This window comes from Palaemon carinicauda, chromosome 5 (genome assembly GCF_036898095.1).
Source record: "Palaemon carinicauda isolate YSFRI2023 chromosome 5, ASM3689809v2, whole genome shotgun sequence".
NCBI lineage: Eukaryota > Metazoa > Arthropoda > Malacostraca > Decapoda > Palaemonidae > Palaemon > Palaemon carinicauda.
Genome location: NC_090729.1, coordinates 115,564,167 through 115,588,347, shown reverse-complemented (window position 1 = coordinate 115,588,347; position 24,181 = coordinate 115,564,167). Strand labels below are relative to the sequence as shown.

Below are 24,181 nucleotides of genomic sequence, written 5' to 3'. Positions count from 1 at the left end.
AGTTTGTTTAGCACACAATTATCCATAAGGGAGAGTCTTGATACTTTGCTAAAAATTAGGGAAGCCCTGTATGACCATTTGCTTGCATTTTCTCCATTTTTGATGTCACACTGAGCAAAGCTCTCTGGTGTGAACGAGGCCTTAGACCTCTTTTAAGTATACTTTAAAAAATGAAATGCAAAAAGTGGATATTATTGAATCCAAGAACCATGCAAATAATAAAGCATATTGAGTAACGTGTAAAACTTTCATAAATATGGATAAAAATAAAACTTGTTCATTACTGTATACCTTTATTTACACTATATACATCAAGTAAAAATAGGGTACAGCATACAAAAACCTCCAACCTTAAAGGAAGATACAGTACTGTACAATCATACAGTTTAAAATTTTACCACTCTGCACACAGACACTTAATACACTCTTAAAGCATTTTCCACAGTAAATCTTTCCCCATTAATATACTGGTTATATATACTGTATATCACACAATTGATTTCAACAAGATCAAAGAAAAATATACCATATGTACTGTATATATATGATATATACTGTATGCACAATTCTCGCTGGTAACTTTTCCGAAAAGAAAAAAAAAAAATAGGCACTTCAGTCATTCCATTCAAGGACTTAAGACTGTATAATGCAAACTGAAGCAGACTCTGAACGTGTTTACAGTATAAGATATAAAAAGAGCAAAAAAAATGTGACCGTAGGTAAGACTGAAGGAGCCTGAATGGTCGTCACGACACGACATACGTATGGGAGAGATTGGATAAGTTGAAAAAGACAAAATATAGAGTACAGAGGATGAGACTGATGTAGACAATGTATACTAAAGGAGCTTCAACGCACCATGAGGGAAAATGAAGCAAACAGAGACTGCCATCATTTAAGACAGAAGAACAATCAGTGCCTAACGAAGGGCAGGATTTAGCAGACTAGATGCGTGACAAAAAAAAAAAATTCAGAGTTACTTTCAGCATACTGAAAGGACCTGAAGTGTTTCTTAAAAGTAAAAATTACCAAATAATTCAAAATTTTGCATTCAAATGTCTGACCCAGTATCTTAGAACTTCGAATAAACCTACTTAACGTAAGCAATCTGTAACTCTTTGATATTTAGATATTTACGTAAATCATATGCTGGAAATGAAGGTGGTACAAAGAAATAATTCATTCAACATTTAAGTGAACAATTAAAATGTCAATATTTAAGATGTTGTTCTACACTATAAAGCATAAAAATGATTAGAACTTCAAGAACAGCAACGAAACAATTATAAAAAAAATAAACTACGACTGAACAATTCTACAAAAGCTGATCAAAAAGCTCAGAACTCTCAAAACTACTTAATCACATTCAATCTTTTTCAGTTGCTGTAGTTATCGGATGAGCACCTGTGCCTAACTGCTACAACAAAAAACAAAAACAAAAATAAGCAATATTAAGACTAGTCCTACATGTATACCCCTTCAAGAATGAAACTGGCGTTATCTAAAAATACAGCTGCTTGAATACTGAACCAGTATTACTGTACTGTACTTTTCTGAGTTTTAAAGGAAGAAAGACTGCAAAATCAATGACTGCGATAGCTCCAATGTGGGTGACCCATTCACAATAAAAAATAAGGGTGAAAATGAAATAAATTTGTAGTGGGAATAATAATAATCAAAGAATAAGGACTGTTGTTGATTAGGGGTAATGGGGTAGATGTACTTTCAGGTGGGATTTTATGCACCCTGAGAAAAACATGAGATTCTAATATGACAAAAGTATTCTGAAGTATATAAAATCCAAAAATATTTAATTTAGCAGGATATCAATTCTACAGGGGGATTAAACCTTAACTTTGGCCTGTTTAAACTCATGAATAATGCCCAATGAATCAATGAATTACGCAAAAGAATACTATTGAATAACTATAAAAGGGCATGTATAAACGCTACGATAAAATTATGAGTGTCAGACCATTCCCAAAAAATATAACGCACTTTTTGTATTCCTTAAGAAATCTACTAATGGCTAAACAAAATATACAGAGTAATAAAAACATAAAAAGACCTTAATATCCTTAAATATCTGCAGAAAAATGGTGTTACAAGAAAATAAAGAATTTAATAAAGAGGTAAATCAACTTATGGGAAAACTGATAATTGAAAAAAATGATTTATCTCCCAAATACTGAATAATATATATGAGAGAGAGAGAGAGAGAGAGAGAGAGAGAGAGAGAGAGAGAGAGAGAGAGAGAGAGAGAGAGATTTTTTTACAATAAAAAAAAATCTGTGTACCTGAAATTTACGTAAAGAGTAAAAAAAAAAAAAAGTTCACAATCAATTATCCTTTAAGGAAAAAATAGCCAACACCATTTACTCCTACAAACCATAATTCTAATAGCATCCAGTAAACATTAATTACAGCTCAGCTGCCACAAGGATGCAATTCTGCGCTGCGAAATACAGGCAGTTGCAAAACAAATAAATTAACTATGCTTGGGGATTACCACAAAAAACATTCATAAACTTTTACGTTATTTGAGCATCAAACTAACAGCTATATTATACAAAACAAAATAAGGGACTTATGCTATACTGTAACAATGGGGCGTTAATCTGCCAAAACATACATTAGTTTAATCTATAAAATGTTGTGAAAAACAATAAAACCTTTATTCCAAATTTCCAAACAGCACCAAAATCTACCAAAGTATAAATTTGTAGGCTTTCATATTCCATTTGTCATCTGGGATAAAAAAAGGCCAAGGAAGACCACAAGGCCAACTCATGTATTATGAACATTTCCTGGCAAGATGGACTTGCAGAAAATGCTTATATCAAAGCACAAAGTTTCAATTTGATTTCAACTTCACTTGTAATCATCCTGAAAATTTTGAGGTACACTAATCAATGACATACAAGACAAACCACAAGTCATATTAACCTTTGATACGAGGGCATAACCTTGTAAACAACAAACTGGTCATTTCTAAAATGCATATCCTAGTGACGAAGAATAGTTAAATTTCGGACAAAAATATCTTAGGTCGTCTATAAATGTTTGTGCCTTATATATTTAAATGTTCATTATCAGATATAAAAATCATCACTAAGACTATTAACCTAAGAAAAAAAAAAAATCTTTGGTTTAATTTGTATATCAAAACTAAATTTTTAAAGAAATTTTTACTATGTAAAACAATGCATGGTCAATTTTTCAGACACCAATCACAAGAGCTTAAGCTTGTACAGTGGTAAGACGCTGGCTGGCCTTGCATTAGCATGAACCGCAGATTGAGTCTCGTCTCTGGCTGTGAGTTTCAACTGTTTGCTGGGGAGGTTACCGCTGTGGTTGGGCACCATGATAGGGGGGTTGGACTTGACTGCCTGACATTTTAAGTCATTAAAATCAGTAAGACCTTCATTAGTTACTTTGTATATACTTTTTTAAATATATCCACTGTAATACCAAGGGTCCCTCCCCAAATATTAAAGAGACCTGCCACCTCTCAGTAAAAATGATAAACCTGTACATACATATATGTCCGCAGATGAAAAGTATATTTAATATCAGCAGCATCAGCTAGTTTTGATTTACCTTGAAACTAAGCAGAAATTTACAATGCTAATTCACATAAAACAACAATCATTGGTAATTATAAGTAAAAGAAAAAGGAGCAGGTTACTTTTACAAAGTCTGCATAATATTTTCAATAAAATAACAATCATCAATGAATGAAAAATTAAAACAACTTATTTCCAAATGCCTTTCAAGAGTACCGTTATGAAGTAATATAATTATATACCATATTAATGAAATGCTAAAAAAACAAAATCCTCCTCTTACAACTTGGACCGTGAGAAGAGTTTCAGATATAAAAATGACAAGGAAGAGTTTCAGATATAAAAATGACAAGGAAACTAACAGAAAAATTTCCTTCCACATGAACTTCTTTACTGGTCACACTTCATTGGCTTCTCAGCATCATGTCAGATTTTCAAAAGATTTTTTAAACAAATCCTATAAAACGAGTGTAAAAAAATTAAGATGACTTTGAAAATGCAATGAAATGGGAGCGTCAATTTCTACAAGTACTGTACTGTACCTTTCAATGAAAGGATAATGGAAAAAAGATCAATGATAGGAAATATACAAAATGTTTTTAAGTAATGAACATTCGGTTGTAAAAGTTATTTCACCAGTTAATAATTATACATCTGAAAACTAAAGTTCTAAAGAGCTAATGTTGGCTGCAAGATGAAAAAAAATAACAACGAAACAAAAGATTTTTTAAAAATTTTTAGTTTCATTAGCCACTAACCACAAACACTATCACTAGTTTGTAATTAGTCTCAATTTCCCTTACAGTTTTAAAAAATGATTTGATATTTCTTTAACATAAATATAGCATTATTACATTCAATTCACTGTATAAAAGCACAAGCATTAGAAAGGGAAGACTAAAAACATATTTAACCACCACAAAAAGCACAACATGAGGAAGAAAGTCATCTTTCCTTTGAATGAATCCACCAATCAACTTACATAGATTTTTTGTTATCAAACCTTGGAATATCCAAAGAACAGTATTTCTAAATTATTAATGCAAGGCAAATAACAGTAAACAGAACTTACAAGACTTACTTTGATCTGTAACATTTCGCCAATGAAAATCCTTACCATTAAATAGATATTGAGAAATTTACTCATATTTTAGGTACTTCATAAGTTACACCTTTATAAGTATGTGGCCCTATTATTACAGCGTAGTTTAACCAGTCCAAAATAAAATTCTTGAATCTATGCCTTGGATTGAAACACAATTCAGAATTTTGACACGTGCCTGGATGACAGACTAGTTCTTTTAAACCCTGCAGCAGGAGAACATAACCCGAATTACTATACCTAAACAAATAGTTAATTTTCGCAAAACTTTACCCTTTAAACATTTGAACTTTGAATGAATTCCAAGATGTTCAACACCAAAAAGAAAAAATCTAACTCTTCATGATGAAAAATCAAATAAAATTATATCCATTCCACTCTCACAGTCATTTCCATGCCACTATCCTTCTTCATTAAATCTTTAAAATAGACATTTCTGGAAGATTTTAAACGCTAGTTCCTTTCTTTTTATGGGTGACAAAAATGCCTTGATATTGAACCAGTTTCCAATTAAACCAATGCTTACATCAATTTTCACAGCCAAATCATGATATTTCGCAGAGAAGTCTAACATTCGACAATAAATAAAATGAAATTCAGCTTGTAATTTCCTCCACTACCTGGATAAGAATAACACTAACTAAAGAGAGAAACTTCTATCGCACATTTATAGACACAACTTACATACTAAGGGGCTTTTCCTTTAGGGAGATTTGAAAGGTTTAGATTACAGATGACATAAAACTTTCAACAAGTACTGTGTACAGAAATGAATGATATCTAGGACTTTTTATGATCGTGACCTTTACGTGGTAATCTTATGAAGACTGACACTTTAATCTTTATCAATTCGGGCGTAGCTTAGCTGTTAATAATAATAATAATAATAATAATAATAATAATAATAATAATAATAATAATAATAATAGTTTTGTTAAACACAATGGCTGTCTCAGTTGCATCAATCTTGTACTCAGTCTTTTCAAGATCAATGCAATTGAGGCAGCCCTTGTTGTAACAAAACTTGACTTAAAGAGGGCCTACTACCTAAATAATAATAATAATAATAATATCAGAACACACCCACTTATGAGATCTTGTATGCTTCAAGAATAATGATAAATTTAACATTGTTTTGCCAGCATTACTGCAAAAAGTAGTTTAACTTTAAAACTCAAGTACTGTAAACTTTTTTGTAAACTAGAAATCTTAAATTTTATGACTACGATGAATTGAAAATCAGTCCCAGATTCTTCATTTATATAAAAATGCATTAATTTAGACAGTACAGGGTATCGGCATTCCAATAGCAAGGAGATTGTGTAAACTAAAAAAACTATTTCTTATGGAAACCCTATCTCACTTTAATTATTTTAAATAAAATAATCAAAATCTTTAAAATAAATTTAGTATGTAGTGGAATCCTGCATTAATAAAATACCTTTTTTTTTTTTTACTAAAACAACTGAATCATATTCTTATATAATGATGGAAGCCAGGATATTTAATAACAGTATCATTAGTAGAATAAAGAAAAGAGGAAAATCTCTAAGTCACTCTTACTATTAAAAGAACAGAGAGGAAAAACCCAATCAGTTTCATAACAATAATAGAAATACTTGGGATTTATTTCACACAGTAAAGAATGACACAAAATTAAAGTAAACTTATTGACACCTTTCAATAGAAGACCGATTAGCTAGTAGAAATGAAGTGTCGTGCTACTATCCACTCCATATTTAGAACTCCTATAACTTACCATCCCCGTAGGGCAGAACAACAACACCGACTATGTATCAATCTGAAAGACCTGTCGTTACCCAAGACAAATCTACCCTAAAAGAAGGTAACCATTATTCATCAAAAACTAATAGAATTATCTCGTATTGTATGATATTCTAGATGAAAGGAAAGTCATTGTTTTAGGAAAATCTAGCAATCACACACTTGCGACATATCTCTGGCCTCCATTCCTATAATTAACTCGAGATCTTTGCATTCCTTTTAGCTTGAGAAACACCTTTACTCCCTAAAAGTTTAGCAAATTCTGCTGTAAGAATTAAGAGCTGAGGAGTATGTACCATCCTAGCCTCACTACTGCAGTTCCCTACATTATAACAATGCGCCTACTGCACCAAATTTCTTACAGATAAACCTTATATCACATTAAGGCAAAATTGAGCAAAATGAGCACACACTTTATACCCGATAGATGAACAACGCCACACCAATGACAGTCGAAGTAAGAGCTGTGCATTCGGTGACGGTGACATTCATCAACAGCCTAACATTCAAAATGGAATTAACTTCCCAAGAAGCAGTCTACTGTTTTCTGCAAGGCAGTAATTGCCAAATGGCTTAAGATTGGGTGTTCTAAAGTATCTTTTACCTAATTCACCACATGAAGACACAGAACAGCTTGGAAACAAGATGCTTATACAATAAAAAATGTAGAAACCCTATCAAATTAATGTCCAATGACAATATAGCACCCTAACAATATATCACCTTTGACATACTTTTTCAAGTTAAAATTTAATAAAAATTTTCAGTTCCTATCTTAGATAACAATGGAACACGGTATGCAAATCTTAAATACCAATCTACTGAAAAATCGTACCCATATCGTCAATCTATCAGAAAGGCAAAACGTTAATTAGTGGTTTCACATTGGAACTGGCCATAGATTTCCTCTATGTAGCACATATATTAATTTGAGGCCACTATCTTTCAATCAAGGAAAAATTGACACCCTGAAGAATAATGTTAATTTTTGGCCACTTTCTAAGTGCTTCCAAAGACAACCTCAGGTTCAAAATAACACAAGACCCTATTTCCCTACAGCATTGACTGTAAAATTTCGAAGCAGAAGTATGAAAAAAACTGTGAGAATGCACTTCCTAATAATATGTTGTAAACATTCATTATATGCATTCACCCTATCATTAAAGCCTGTTGAGCTGTGAAAGTGTAAAAAGATATTGACCCCCCAAAAAAATTCAATTTCGTAACCTTTAAACTGTAGTTTTCAACAACATGTAATCTTTATGCACAACTAGCTCATCCGAGATAATGACACATCTTCGGGAGAGAGGTAATGGAAGATACACTCCGGAGAAAGCTTGTTCTCGGCAACGAGTGTTGCGACAGTTTCTCGCCAAAAATCAAAAGATATACCAGAACTCTGCAAATAGAAAAACACATCTGAGTATTTATTCAAGTCATAAAACATTAAGGAATCAAGCTAAAAAACACCTACTCTCACAGTGCTGGCCAAACAGGTTTTCTATGTATTGAAGGAATGAAAAAATTACTTGTAATTCTAGTAAAATGTTATTTTTATTAGTAAAATAAATTTTTGAATATACTTACCCGATAATCATGTAGCTGTCAACTCCGTTGCCCGACAGAATTCTATGGAGGGATACGCCAGCTATCACAATACTAGAAGGGGGTGTATTTACCAGCGCCACCTGTGGCCAGGTACTCAAGTACTTCTTGTTGACACCTCCTCAATTATTCCTCGGTCCACTGGTTCTCTATGGGGAGGAAGGGAGGGTCGATTAAATCATGATTATCAGGTTAAGTATATTCAAAAATTTATTTTACTAATAAAAATAACATTTTTCAATATTAAACTTACCCGATAATCATGTAGCTGATTCACACCCAGGGGGGTGGGTGAAAAACCAGTGTACAAGACTAAAGGATAGCTAAGTATCCCGTATTTCATATAATCAGTTATCCACAATAACAATGAAATAATAAGTACCTGGTAAGGAAGTCGACTTGAACCGTTACTCTGCCTTTAATAAGATCGTCTTCCTTACTGAGCGCAGCGTTCCTCTTGGGAGGCTGAATCAACTCAAAGGTGCTAAAGTATACAGGGCTGCAACCCATACTAAAGGACCTCATCACAACCTTTAACCTCGGCGCTTCTCAAGAAAGAATTGACCACCCGCCAAATCAACAAGGATGTGGAAGGCTTCTTAGCCGACCGTACAACCCATAAAAAGTATTCAAGAGAAAGGTTAAAAGGTTATGGGATTATGGGAATGTAGTGGCTGAGCCCTCGCCTACTACTGCATTCGTTGCTACGAATGGTCCCAGGGTGTAGCAGTACTCGTAAAGAGACTGGACATCTTTGAGATAGAATGATGCGAACACTGACTTGCTTCTCCAATAGGTTGCATCCATAACACTCTGCAGAGAATGGTTCTGTTTGAAGGCCACTGAAGTAGCCACAGCTCCCACTTCATGTGTCCTTACCTTCAGCAAAGCAAGGTCTTCTTCCTTCAGATGAGAATGTGTTTCTCTAATCAGAAGCCTGAATAGTAAGAAACTGAGTTCTTAGAACTTGGAAAAGAAGGTTTCTTGATAGCACACTATAAGGCTTCTGATTGTCCTTGTAAAGGTTAAGACCTTTTTAGATAGTACCTAAGAGCTCTAACTGGGCAAAGTACTCTCTTCAGATCATTCCCCACCAAGTTGGACAGGCTTGGGATCTCAAACGACTTAGGCCAAGGACGTGAAGGAAGCTCGTTTAGCAAAAACCGAGCTGCAAGGAACATGTAGCCGTTTCAGATGTGAAAACAATGATCCTGCTGAAGGCGTGGATCTCACTTACTCTTTTAGCTGTTGTCAAGCACACGAGGAAAAGAGTTTTTAATGTGAGGTCCTAAAAAGAGGCTGATTGGAGAGGTTCAAATCTTGATGACATAAGGAACCTTAGGACCACGTCTAGATTCCAGCCTGGAGTGGACAACCGACGTTCCTTTCAGGTCTCAAAAGACCTAGGGAGGTCCTGTAGATCTTTGTTGGTGGAAAGATCCAAGCCTCTGTGGCGGAAAACCGCTGCCAACATACTTCTGTAACCCTTGATCGTAGGAGCTGAAAGGGATCTTACTTTCCTTAGATATAACAGGAAGTCAGCAATCTGGGTTACAGTGGTACTGGTTGAGGAAACTGCATTGGTCTTGTACCAGCTACGGAAGACTTCCCCTTGAGACTGATAGATTCTGAGAGTGGATGTTCTCCTTGCTTTGGCAATCGCTCTGGCTGCCTCCTTCGAAAAGCCCCTAGCTCTTGAGAGTCTTTCGAAAGTCTGAAGGCAGTCAGACGAAGAGCGTGGAGGATTGGGTGTACCTTCTTTACGTGAGGTAGACTTAGAAGGTTCACTCCTAGAGGAAGAGTCCTGGGAATGTCGACCAGCCATTGCAGTACCTCTAAGAACCATTCTCTCACGGACCAGAGCGGAGCCAACCAACGTCAGCCGTGTCCCTTTGTGAGAGGAGAACTTCTGAAGTACCCTGTTGACAATCTTGAACGGCGGGAATGCATACAGGTCGAGATGGAACCAATCCAGCAGAAAAGCATCCACGTGAACTGCTGCTGGGTCTGGAATCGGAGAACAATACAACAGGAGTCTCTAGGTTATCGAGGTAGTGAACAGATCTATGGTTGGCTGACCCCACAGGGCCCAAAGTCTGTTGCAAACATTCTTGAGAAGGGTCCACTCTGTGGGGATGACCTGACCCTTCCGTCTGAGGAGATCTGCCATGACATTCATACCGCCCTGAATGAACCTCGTTACCAGTTAGCTTTCGATCTTAAGACCAGATGAGTAGGTCCCTTGCGATCTAGAACAACTTCCACGAAAGAGTCCCTCCCTGCTTGAAGATGTAAGCCAGGGCTGTGGTGTTGTCAGAGTCCACCTCCACCACTTTGTTAAGCTGGAGGGACTTGAAGTTTATCAAGGCCAGAATAACCGCCAACAACTTCTTGCAAATGATGTGAAGTGTCCTTTGCTCCTGATTCCATGTTCCCGAGCATTCTTGTCCGTCCAAAGTCGCACCCCAGCCCGTGTCTGATGCGTCCGAGAGGAGACGGCGGTCGTGTTTCTGAACAGCCAAAGGTAGACTTCCTTGAGAAGAAAGCTGTTCTTACACCACGCGAGAGAAGACCTCCTCTCTTCGGAAACAGGAACTGAGACCGTCTCTAGCGTCATGTCCTTTATCCAGTGAGCAGCTAGATGATACTGAAGGGGGGGGAGGTGGAGTCTCCCTAACACGATGAACAGGGCCAGCGATGAAAGTGTCCCTGTTAGACTCATCCACTACCTGACTGAGCATCGGTTCCTTCTCAGCATGCTCTGGATGCATCCTAGGGCTTGGAAGATCCTTGGGGCCGACGGAAAAGTCCGAAAAGCTCGACTCTGCAGATCCATACCCAAGGAGACAATGGTCTGGGATGGAACGAGCTGAGACTCCTCAAAATTGACCAGGAGGCCCAGTTCCTTGGTCAGATCCATAGTCCATTTGAAAATCTCCAGACAGCGACGACTTGTGGGAGCTCTTAAAAGCCAGTCGTCTGACGGAGCCGGACACAAGATCATGATACTGCTGCACAGTCTGTGAACTGTCAATCATGGGCAAGCGAGGAAGTACAGTGACAACCCGAATCTGTCTAGACTGTCTGGGTCGTACAGACAACTCCTTATCGGGTTGCTGAGGTTGCCGCACTGCGTCACAACAAGTCACTTCTGTTGGTTGTTGAACGTCTTCCCCGTGACACATTGACTCCGTAAACAAAAAATCCTCTAACAAGGACTAAGCTTGGACTGCATGTCATGCAACACAGCTCAAGGTCTATGGGAGCAGGTGTGGTAACAGACGGGATTAGCGACTGAAGTGGAACCATTACCTTCCCTGGAAGCATGTTATGCTTAAATAAAAGTCCATAAGAGGTTATGCAGCTAAAGGCTCCCTCCAAATGACAGAGTCCTCAAGGGAATATCAGAAGGAGGGAGAAAAGAACTTTCTCATCTACAGGGACCATATCCTAGAAAAGCTAAGTTCTCTCAGTGAGGGTTCACTGGTGCAAAAGCAGCAGACTAGAAGGCAACGTTATGAAACTGCTTGACAGTCTAGTGAGTTGGCAACAACCAAAGATGTGTGACTGAGAAGCATGCGGTAAGGTATGCAGAGCATGATGTATGCAGAGTATGCTGTATGCAGAGCATGCTGTATGTAGAGCATGTTGTATGCAGAGCATGCTGAATGCAGAGCATGCTGTATGCAGAGCATGTTGTATGCAGAGCATGCTGAATGCAGAGCATGCTGTATGCAGAGCATGTTGTATGCAGAGCATGCTGTATGCAGAGCATGCTGTATGCAGAGCATGTAGTAAGCAGAGCCTGCTGTAAGCAGAGCCTGCTGTAAGGAAAGCAGAGCGTGTGCATGGCGTTTAACATTTCTCAGAAATTCCATGACCAGTGCTAGAGTGCTTTATGCATGCTTGCATGGGGTTTTAATATCAACATAATATTTACCTTACATTCATAACTCATGATTCATATTTTTGCCATATTTTGCGATCTTGTTAAAAATATATTGCAAGGAATACAAATATATTTTTATAAGTAATACAAATAACCTCCATTATCATATGGTTTGAAAATGGAGGTAAGGTATGCTGAACAGCAGAGTCAGAACGAGCTGGAACAACAATAGTTGTGGTTTCCTCTTCAAGACTCTGTTGAGGGAACACCTGAGGCTCAGTCTGCAAAGGCTGAATAAAAGACAAGCAGAAGGAAGGCGCATGGGTGGAGGAGGCTGACTCCTAGCATGAGTGGTTGAACCCAAGGGTTGCGCTTGCTGAGCGGTTGGCGGAAGCGGAGTAGCAAGATCCAGTTCCTGTGGTGTGAGCGGAGCGCGATGAGGAAGAGGCTGCGCAGAACAAGGTAAATGTCTCGCAAGCTGAGGCTCCTGAGGCGCAAGGCTAAGGTGTTGTGGTGCTTGCCTTGTGGAGGGTTGAGCTCGCTGCAGCGAGAGCTGAGGAGACTGACTCATGGACGGGAGAGGTTGTTGTACCTCAACCGAGTGTTGCATCACTGGTGGAGCAGCAAGTGGAGGCGGAGGAAGAGAGGTATAATCCTCCTGATCCCATTGTAAAGGTTGCCTTAAGGAAGGCGGAGGCTGAACACCACTGGGAACAGCAAACTCAGCACGTGGCTCAACATCGTACGCCTGGCAGGTGGTACTGCGATCAGGCGGAGCGAGCGTAGGCGGAGGGAGTGTAGGCGGAAGCGGAGGCGCAACACTCTCAGCCCGACACCTGTGCTTGCATGGACTGTAGTAGAGTCCACAACATCGTACGCCTGGCAGGTGGTACTGCGATCAGGCGGAGAGAGCGTAGGCGGAGGGAGTGTAGGCGGAGGCGGAGGCGCAACACTCTCAGCCCGACACTCACGCATCAAGACCGAAAGTTGTGACTGCATGGACTGCAATAGAGTCAACTTGGGGTCGGCAGACACTAAGGTCTGCTGAGGTAAAGCCTTAACAGCAGAGATCTGTTGCGGCAGAACCTTACTCCTCTTAGGCGGAGTGCATTCAACTGATGACTGAGGAGAGTCAGAGCTAACCCAATGACTGCATCCGGGTTGAACTTTAACTTCGTACGTCTGGCATAGGTCTGGACTTTACGTTTAAGAGGTCTTGAGACCTGAGACCAGCGTTACTCTGCCTTTATTTTCTCCCCTAAATCTCTTCTGCAGACGAGCAAAATAAGGGCTCAATCGTCTGCGGGTGGGAGTGACGGTCTCGGTAAGACACGCCCACAACCACCGAGGATACTTCTGTGCGCCGATCAAGGCCTGCTGAACCCTTATGCCCTTCGACATTGCTTCTCCCCTGGGCTTGGGAGCTTGCAAGAGGTCCCGGACTGGGAGGACGACTGGCGCGCACAGAAGTACCCTCACGCACAACACTGACATACTTTGCGCTAATCACTTATCACTTTGATTTCTGTTTGCACTTATTTCACTGAACTCGAAACTTTAAGTGGTTTGTACCTGAAACACGCAATTCTATCCTTTCTCAAAAGTTAGTAATTGCGAAAACAGAATTACAATGTAACAGAAAAATCTAATGAAAGATAATTCAGTGGCTGGAAAGAGACTAAACACTAGAACACTCTAGAAACGTTTAGTTTCTTCCCCTAAAGAGACTAGGGAGAAGAGCAAAAACGATAACGACGTTACTCGTACGCCTGGCAGGCTTGAATGAAACGTTTATCCTCCTCTTTCTCCCTCCGTCTCTATCTCTCTCTCTCTCTCTCTCTCTCTCTTGACTTAGCACCTGAGAGAAGAGCCCAATCATATATATCGTTAAAACATATTATTGTTAAAGGAAAAAACTGAAATATTTCCCAAAATGAAAAGTTCCTTTATTAGGATCAAAACCATTAAGTTAAGAAAGAATGAACAAAACGCTAGACACGGTTACTCTTACTGCAACGTGAAACCGTGAACATTCTTTCTCTATCGTAACGATAGAGTGCAAGTTGAACGTTCTGAACGTCAACAACTGCAGAGACAAAACAAAACGTTAGTTCAACTTTGAAAACAGTACGAGACTATCAAAGAAATTCTTTCAAACTCTGTGGCGGAAATAGCATAATATGTTAACAGGTAAAACCGAAATGACGGGCTCAATGTTAATTAACTTCGGTACCAAGAAAAGACCGCCTACTATTAGGAAGGTCGAATATAAACAAATATAAAAATTAATTTTAATAAGTTTATAATAAAAGGAAGTTAATCGAAGAGGCCTATAAGAGGCGGAGAGATATAAAATAAATCAATAACTTTTGTTAAGCAAAATTAAGAAAGAGAGTCTATACTCTCTTAGACACCAACACTTCCGTCTAAGGGAAGGGTCGGCCATTGAAAGGTGAACGAGAGTTCATACTCTCTTCGTCACCATAATTAAACAAATTAATTCCAAAAGCTAACTAAGCTAATATAGAAGTTTCCAGTAAAGCGACAGCCGAAATCAAAGAGAAATACTTCACCAAAGTCGTGAAAATACTCCAAGAACATAAGCGTATCCCAGAACGTCTTGTCGGAAGCACGACAGAGGAATAATTGAGGAGGTGTCAACAAGAAGTACTTGAGTACCTGGCCACAGGTGGCGCTGGTAAATACACCCCCTTCTAGTATTGTGATAGCTGGCGTATCCCTCCATAGAATTCTGTCGGGCAACGGAGTTGACAGCTACATGATTATCGGGTAAGTTTAATATTGAAAATTATAGATTTCTAATACATTTATAAAAGTAGACAATTTTAAAAATTCTGACAAAATTACATTTTAAACATTCCAACAAAATTGAATTGTAAACACACTGGCAAAATTGTAATCTGGTGAAACAAATTTAAGCTTTATGATTACCAAAATCAATTTTTTTTCCATAATAAATCAATCACTAAAAAATATAACCCAAATTTAGGCAGATATGAGTAATGAGTTTGTAGTACATTATGTTGAGAGATTTGCATCCAAATACTTATCATTTACTATTAATTGAAATCTTGTCACTCGCAGAAAATGTTTGATTGGAAACAAAATGCTTCATACTTCATGTTGAAATTCATTGTTCACCCAAGTAACAAATACAACAATACAATCGACACTACGTCGTTTTACCCAACATTACGCGGTTTCTGCGATGTAAAATAATGACAGAGTTCTGTAATTGTACTTTACATGGAAGCTTATCAATGTTAGCATCTGGCTTTTATATAATAATAAGTTAGAAGTACTTTTTCATTTTCAATATGTGGATAGAGAACACACATGACTTTATATGAAGAAAATAGGATTTATGCAGAAAATTGCCTTACGTCAGGTCTCTTGGAACCAATTAACAACGCAGGGTGAGGTAATACTGTAGTAAGTCGTAAAAAAACCTGTATACAAAACAATTCTGAAAAATTTGAGAACAGTTTAACACCGGCATTTCTTCTTTAAAGGTTTTTCAAGGTTGTTCATGAATGGCAGAGGCAAGGGACAGTGACATTGCCCTATCGAGCAGGATAATGCCCTAGAGACTGACCACATATATCAGCGTCCAAGCCCACTCTCCACCCAAGCTAGGATCAAAGGGGGGCCAGGCAATGGCTGCTGATGACTCAGCAGATAGACCTATAGGCACCCCGAACCCCCCATCCTTAGTTAACAAGGATGCTGAGGTTGCAGAGACCAAAGAAACTAATGAGTTTGAGAGGGACTTGAACCCCAGCCTGGGATGTTACCACATCGGCCACCACCACATACCCTGTTCAATTCTTTGATGTTATCCTTTGCAGTTACTTCCTACTGATGCACATGTCTAATCTATTTTGCCTGGAATAAACGGAAAAATAATGAAAAACACTTACTCTCTGCAATGTATTACAGTCCTTGTCCTTATTATGGAGATAATGAGTCTGCCAAAACAGCAGCAATGACCTAAGGTTTGGAAGCAAATGAGGCTCAAGGTGGCTGCGGAGACCATCCAAGTACAGAGGCAACTCGGAGTGTCGATGGGCGAGCATTAGAATAACAAGTGACGTATTAAGGCAGCTTACATTTTCCTGTTGAAACATAATAAAGAGTCAATGCATAATACTATAATGGGGCATGAGAATACACACACTTGGAACAAATTAATGTCATGTAATTATGAATTACGCTAGTTCAATGGTTTTATCTCTGGAAAGTCATTTGTAATCTCGAGAATTAAAATATACAACCACTAAATTAGGCTAATAAAAAATACTGAACGTATACTCACTTGGGTTAATGAATCAACACTTATGGTTTTCGTCAATTGGACCAGGAAATCCAACCGTTGTTTGAATGATGAAACATGCTTAAGTGTTCTTGATTTTGTGGCAAATTCCACGGCCTTGCCTTCACGAGTGAAGAGATCATTGGACAAAACCAGAGATCTAACGAGCATATTGCTGTCAACCAGGTTTTTAGTGACCAATCTAAACAACTTCTTTTCCTGAAATAAATTTTGCTCCAATAAAATCAGATACAGAGAAACAGTAGCATGAATATTTCTTCGAGGGCTCAAAAGTTGAAAATTTTAATTTTGCTTTCAGGATTAGTATAAATTAGTTGAACGACACCAATGATTCACCTTTCAAGATTTATTGGGCTCACGAGGTTAAAATTGGACAGTTAGTCAAGTGGAGAACAACTGGAATAGCTAAAAACTAAAAGGCAGAAAGAAATGAAGCTGGGTCCAACGCAGCTAAGAAGTTTTAATAACATTTCAAGTATGCCAAGCAAGCCACACTGTGATACCTACCTAAGTGGCGACATATACATTGAAACCAAAATGGGAAATCCTTACGAGCAGCTTCCGTAAACTCCCAAGTGATTTTTTCAGAATAAGGAATCTCAATTTGATAGTAAACCTTATCTAGTATTTTCAATCTTCTATGTGAGAACCAAAGCAGCGTTAACAAGAATTTCCTTGCAGGACATTTCCCTTACAATAAACAGAGAATAGTATATACTATAGTCCATTTCTTTTAGCGATGCAGATTTGCACCGACTCGCAGCGGTGCCCTTTTAGCTCGGAAAAGTTTCCTGATCGCTGATTGGTTGGACGAGATAATTCTAACCAATCAGCGATCAGGAAACTTTTCCGAGCTAAAAGGGCACGGCTGCGAGTCGGTGCAAATCTGCCTCGATAAAAGAAATGGACTATAAATCTTTTACTACCATATATAACTACTAAGACCAATTTACTGTTGGTATTTAAGTAAACAAACAATATGGATAAAAAACAATTATAATGAAGATTCCTTTCCAAAAACAAAAAAAAAACCATCTCCCTATATATGCCCACCCATGGAGTGGTTTTTGCTTGAAGCTTGATAGCCAAGTTTAAGTAAAATATGAAAAGCATTTACATGAATTACTCCTTTTCTCCAAGGGTGTCTGAGCAACATGAGGTAACAATTTAACCATTCAAAAAAAAATATCCTGGTACCATCCTCTTTCTTTATTCTATTAAATGCATAAGGTAATCAACAACAATGTTCTTTTAAAAACAGCTTAAACGTTTGCTCAGCTTTTATAAACACTATACTGCTCTTTTTTGTTACATTTATAATTTGATATGGCACTGCATCATGTAAAATGCATATAAAAAAAGGCATACCACAATATGCACTAGATATAAAAGAATTAATACCACTCTCAAAGTGGGGACATGGATATACTATACAGTAACCTTTTACAAAAAAAACTTACATTATGAGACCCAGCCAATTAATGATTGGTGAGTCTATACCTATACGAGTCTATACCTATAATGTAATCTATACCTTTTTACACATGACATATCACTAACAAAACATGATTAATGATAATACTAGAGGTGCTATTTAATTTTGACTAAATATTACATGGAATTGCTTTTAGCCATGGACTCTAATTGAAGGCCTTTCTTGATTACTGTATCCAATTTTGTGGCTTATCAGAAAGCCAGACCTCTAAAGACTTCAAGTTGAATGGGTATTTTATGTCTGGCAGTGCATGCTCCCTTACCCAACTACACTCTAGAGAAAATATACAACAAAAACAAGGAGGACTTTTAATTATAAGCAACACTAGTTCTAAACATAAAACAGGCGAAGATTACAACCACAAAAAAAGGAAAAAAGAATTGGAAAACCAAGTATTATATAGGCCTCTAAAAAGTAATCGAGCCTTAAAATAAAAAACTAACTGAAAAACAGAATATTTCTAGTCTAAATAGCACTAGATCTCTTTCAGACTCTCTCTTGGTTTAATATTCACTATTCATATAAGAATAATTCCCCCTGACATCCCCCTTTAGGCTGGTATAAAGCTTCAAAATAATAAATCTTTTATTTTTTCAATGAATGACTGCCAATATAGAATTTCTTTAATTTATACTTTAACCTAAATCTTGCTTATTGTGTGAACACAAATTTAGAGAAAAAATAAAAAATCAGAACTCCCATCCATATACCAAGGCACTTCCCCCAATTTTGGGGGGTAGCTGACATCAAACAAATGAAAGAAAGGGGACCTTTCCTCTCTATGCTCCTCCCAGCCTGAAGAGGGACTCAACCGAGTTCAGCTGCTACTGTTAGGGTGCCACAGCCCACCGTCCCCCATTATCCACCACAGATAAAGCTTCATAACACTGAATCCTCTACTGCTGCTATAGCATTTGTTATATTATCTTAAACCAACCCTATTTTCATTAAGAAATCATAAAAAACTTTCCTCTAACGAAATACATATTTAAAATATATAACCATTTACGTATAGTATATGAAAGCAAAAATTTTAAAGATAAGGACTTACCCTAGCTTCTGTGGATATTATGCAGTCTAATCTTCGATAGGCCTCTACATTGAATTTAAGCAGCTCTCCCAGCAAGTCAAATGTTGACTGAAGTACTTCCTTTTGACTTGGCCCAACTTCACAAAGTAGGAGTGAATTGGCTAAATGCTGTAGAATGAAAGACGCTTTTAACATAAAACACACGCCCCCGAAAAAAGGATCCTTTCTTATATTTGTTCCAGATGGATATTATGACACAACATATCAAAAGTAGAAGATAACTATAGAAGATCCTCAACTTACAAACATAAATCCAACTGAAAATAACAATGTAAGATAAAGAAATACTGTAATAAAGGGATTTTGAGGAAGGAAAAATCTATTTCTGGGCGAGGGACCTGTGTCGCCCAGTGAAATGCTCCTTATAGCACCATTTCTAAGGTATAAATACTGCTAAAAATACCAGAGAAAAAGTTGCATGGAATGCCAAGAATAAACCCAACTCGCTCACTCTAATAGTGTCGATATAGTAACTGGGGCGTGTTAGAACCACAACCAGAGGTCCCTTACCAATCAGTCCTCTCCTTCCTCAATATCCCCCGATACTACGAGGTGCCGTTATCATCTAATACAGTAAGCAACACAACATTTGTAATTACCTGATATCTATTTCATATGAAACTTTTGTAGCTAGAAATCAAAGGATTTAGATTCAGGTTAGGCTTTCCCTGGGCCAAAATTTAACAAAATTGGACTTGCAAACAGCTTCTTGAAACCAATTAAGTTTGTAAGTGGAGGACCTTCTATATATATAAAAACTCTTCTCAGCCACTATCAGGTCCACAATCTTAGTCCTGATTTTCTAGTAGTGTATCATCATCAACTTTGCTCCTCTGATTCTTTGTAAACCCCTTGTTAAATCTTAATTGGGGATATAACTTGTAACTTCTTGTTCAGTAAACATAGTTTCTGAATGTCCTTATCCTCTATATACACTACACTATCTTAATGATCATTAATCCTTTAATTGATGGCACAAAATATATACAGTACATATCCAGTTCCCTTTTCATCATCTACAATAATTACTCACAACCATATTGCATACCTTTAAAAGACCTCGTCGGAGAAGAAATATTTGATCAGCATAAGGGTTAGCACTTCTCAGGTAACTCTCAATTGCCCGCGAAAACCAAAATCTGTTAAAACACAAAAGTATAAGCACAAGCATCGTGACTTATTTACATCCCTAATCCTCCAATAGGACAATAAATGTTCATAATTATATACTGGATGATCAGAAAAAAAGATATGCCAGCAGAAATCCATAAAACCTCATGAATAAAAAGTATGTTTGTAAATATTTGGTGACAGCTAACATACTCTTTCAATTTTATGACATTTCTTGAATGGAAGCCTTCGATTATGATGGCTTTTACCCTTCTATTAAGCTTATTCAACCCGAAAAGAAAAGAATCAAACCAACAGTAAGAATCACCAAGTGTACCATCAAGCTAGACAACTAGCCCAAGATAGAAAAGCCATATTGGGAGAGAGGCTTTAGCAATCATTTGTTCAATTTAAAGTGTTCCTTTCCCAGTAGAAATGCTTACCATAACTGATGTAGTTTCTACCTTTACCATGTGGGCATAGTGACTAAACAATAACAAAAGATACCAGTTTCAGTGAGGCAAAGGTAAAACTTTCTTGGTGTTGTGTGATGTGAGGTAAGAGGGTATGTCAGGAATATGCCAAACTAATCGGTATGCAAGTAGGTTAAGGAGACGTAAACAGCAAGGGATCAAACGTCATAATGTCTCGCCAGTCCTTGAAGGATCCTAGAACTTTATAGTGGTAGTATCTCAATGGGAAATTGATGCCCTGACCAACTTACTAACAGTGGGAAGGTTTACCTGCATTCTATTCCGTGACTAGAACACTTAGAAGAGAGCAGACCTCCGCCGCGGTAGCTCATTTCTCGACCATGTGCTCGACCTTAACATGGATTAATTGGCGTGGATTTTCACACACTCAAATAAGAACCAAGTTTGAAGTCTCTGTGACAACGATGTCCAAATATATGGCTGATTACGTGAATTGAACATTTTGCTTCACCTTGACCTTGCAAAATTTAATCGTTTACAGCTTCTCCCATAACAGTTAATCCCTGCAAGTTTCATTACTCTACGATTAAAATTGTGGTCAGGATGCTGTTCACAAACAAACATACAAACAGGAAGTAAAACATAACCTCTTTCCAACTTCGTTGGCAAAGGAGATTACATTTTTAGTTAATGCATTTTGCATACACCATATTGATTAATACTTTAAATAATGAATGCAACTATCAAACCTGCAGAATGGGTTTAATATATATCAATTCATTACACCTATTAGGATTGTAATCATATCCAGCACAATCTGTTCTTGAAAAGGAAGATATTTCTTACTTAATAACTATAAGAAATGTAAAAATGATAATATTGGAATATTAATAATAATGTTTAGTATTTTCCTACACACCTAATATTCATAATGCTTCTCACTCCAAGACTGGTTTTATACCAACGTACAATACAACATGATAAAAATTTTCTTGTTTTCTTTCTGTACGATTGGGCCTCAACTACAATACAGTATAAAGATAAATCTGGAAGTTATGGCAATAACCTTGGCTTGGGTACAGTGCAGCCCCTTCGTTTTCTTGTCGATCTTGCATTAAAGTAATATTGATGTGAAGGGCTAAACCTTCCAGAATAGGTGGTTTACGGGATTAAGGTTAGCTATAATAAGAGATGTCTTCTGAATTTGTTAGTAATTCAAGAGCATTATTGCAGGGGGATCATGTCCTCACTCCGTCTCTTGAAGAATGTTTTGTTCAGGGGAAAATCTAGAGAAGACTTTAGTTAGTAGAGTTTTGTTGGAAGGATAATAATGCCTCTAGCTATCATTACAAGTTTTTGAGGTTTCCTAGTAATGAGCTTCATAAGATTTTCATATACAGTATTTTTCTTTGTTTGTCGAGTCTTAGACGACACTCGGTGATAATAGCCTAACCTGCCTTGTTTCAAATTCCAAGCTAACTAGTACTGTAATGTTTTGCCAAGCACTTCTAGAGCACCATTCAGGAAGGGTCCTCATGGTGCATAGTGCTGATGGACCTCATCACCTCTTATCATAATTACTTCTAGTTCTTTTAATGCAAAAGCGTCCCATTCTTCTCTTTATGTCTAACAGAATTTGAGATAGAAGACACCATGATACTACACTGGATCATAACGTAAGATTTATCTATTCTTATCTTTGAAGTGCTTTCATTACTGCTTAAGTTTTGACAGAATCAAAAGCCTTCTCATTGTATATAAATACCATACATATTGCTCTGCTCGCTGAAGTAGGTGCTCATGGTCAACCACTTTATATCTGTATTAATGGCATGAAATATCGTAAGAATCCTGTAAAACAGGAGAGTTCCATACTGCATACCCTATATCACAAATCATAAAAACGCAGTGATGATTTAAAGGAATGCTATGTATTTAGCAACAAATTTGAGCCAAGAATGAGTGCGTTTGACAGTCATAAAAATTACTTACCGATACCCTACATACCTCGAAACCTTTATATTAAAAAAACTTTATCTGCGACACTTTTCAGTAAGAAAATTATAACAATTATTAAAAACAGAGACAAAACATATACAACCTGAAAGTAGATCCTGTGGTTTCTCTCTTGAGAGCATCAACTATCTTGGAGAGGAGGCCTTTAGACCCGGAACACATCTGATTCATGGGAAACTCAATGGGCATTTGAGGAGAGGTATTAGTAGTGAGCAGCATGTCACTGAAGGAAGTCGACGACTGACAGCTACTGGTGCATTCTTGAACTGTGGGTGTCTGATTTGTTGGCGTTCTGCTTCCCTGAGAGCCGCTCCCGCTACTCGAGTCGTGAGTGGTTGATGTGCTGGTCGTGGTTGTACTTTCATGGAGAAGCACCTTAGCTGCACTTATGCTGCAAACCTCCCTGTACTCTGTTGGGGTTAGCATCAAATACTGTGGAAGAAAGAGTAAATGCCATTAAAAATTAGTTGAAAAATTTTCTTAACGTTTATTTTTCATAGCAAGCAGGTTATGGATAGCCTTGGGATATCAACCCTTTTACCCCCAATGGACGTAATGGTACGTTTCACAAAACTCATCCCTTTACCCCCATGGACGTACTGGTACGTCCTTGCAAAAAACTGTTTTTTACATTTTTTGCATATTTTTGATAACTTTATGAGAAACTTCAGGCATTTTCCAAAATAATGAGACCAACCTGACCTCTCTATGATGAAAATTAAGGCTGTTGGAGCAATTTATAAAAAAATAAATATTGCAAAATGTGCTTAAAAAAAACGCCTGGGGGTTAAGGGTTGGAAAGTTCCAAATAGCGTTGGAGGTAAAAGGGTTAAGTAAGGCATAGCAGTCAATGGATTTGTACCACTTGTGTTTCATACAATGCAATGCTATTGCTTGTTTACATTTACTGCAGATATCTTAGATGATCAAGAAAATTTGAATAAATTACCACTCAGGATGAACATTCAAATATTGACATATGCCTAATGATTTACAAAAATACTTTCTAATACGTACCCTGTATTCAGATTGGTCACAAAAACTATGTACTAATCTGAGGAACTGGATTTTCAGTGCCACTTCGGGACTGCATTCACAAGAACTTAAGTGACCAGGAACTCTGACCCGCTCTTGGTACCTGTAAGCAAATCCAAAAATTTAATGCTTTGTCTTGTTACTTTTATTTGTGCAGGGATTTTCACATTAAAAGACAATGAGAACAGGAATTATTGTACAGAAAATTTAAAAGAAAAGTCTTTGAAAAATAATATTACAACCACCAAATTCAAAAAGTAAAACTAAGGGTATACTCATAGTAATCAAAACTATTAAATTTCTATACCTATTATAAAACTTGGCAAAACAACATCAACTTACGTCTCACACTTCCAGATGAACAGGTCAAAGAGTTGTGACAATCTAGGAATTAATCTGAGCTGTGCCAACTGAGCTTGAACTTCCTTTCTGTGTTTGCCAAGTAAAAGAAGACCTAACACATAAACAGTCTCTACCCTTTGTAACATAGGCCCCGCAAGAGATTCAATCTGATTCAGGACTGTGTGGGGGAGTATTCTTTCAACGGCATCTGGAAAATTTTTTTTTTCCTTGAAATAAATCATAAAATATATTTTCCATGCATTGAAATACTTCAATAAAAAGCATTGTTTTCATGAACTGTCATTGAGAAAAAAAGGGTTTCCTTAAAATGGCATCAATAAAGAATATGTTGTATGTG

At 37.4% G+C, this 24,181-nt stretch overlaps 1 protein-coding gene across 1 annotated transcript in view; it reads right to left on the bottom strand.

Annotated features, from left to right (window-relative positions):
* Positions 1-2,280: 2,280 nt before the first annotated feature.
* Positions 2,281-24,181, bottom strand: part of LOC137641421 (short transient receptor potential channel 4-associated protein-like) — a 51,241-nt gene continuing 29,340 nt past the window's right edge. Inside the window, exons 9-16 of the mRNA XM_068373951.1 lie at positions 23,824-24,031; positions 23,464-23,584; positions 22,532-22,878; positions 19,935-20,025; positions 18,848-18,994; positions 16,284-16,499; positions 15,889-16,083; positions 2,281-7,852 (exon numbers count right to left, since the gene is read on the bottom strand). Of these exons, the coding sequence (XP_068230052.1) occupies positions 7,724-7,852; positions 15,889-16,083; positions 16,284-16,499; positions 18,848-18,994; positions 19,935-20,025; positions 22,532-22,878; positions 23,464-23,584; positions 23,824-24,031 (1,454 nt within the window). The 3' untranslated portion in view covers positions 2,281-7,723. The remainder of the gene's footprint in view (positions 7,853-15,888; positions 16,084-16,283; positions 16,500-18,847; positions 18,995-19,934; positions 20,026-22,531; positions 22,879-23,463; positions 23,585-23,823; positions 24,032-24,181) is intronic.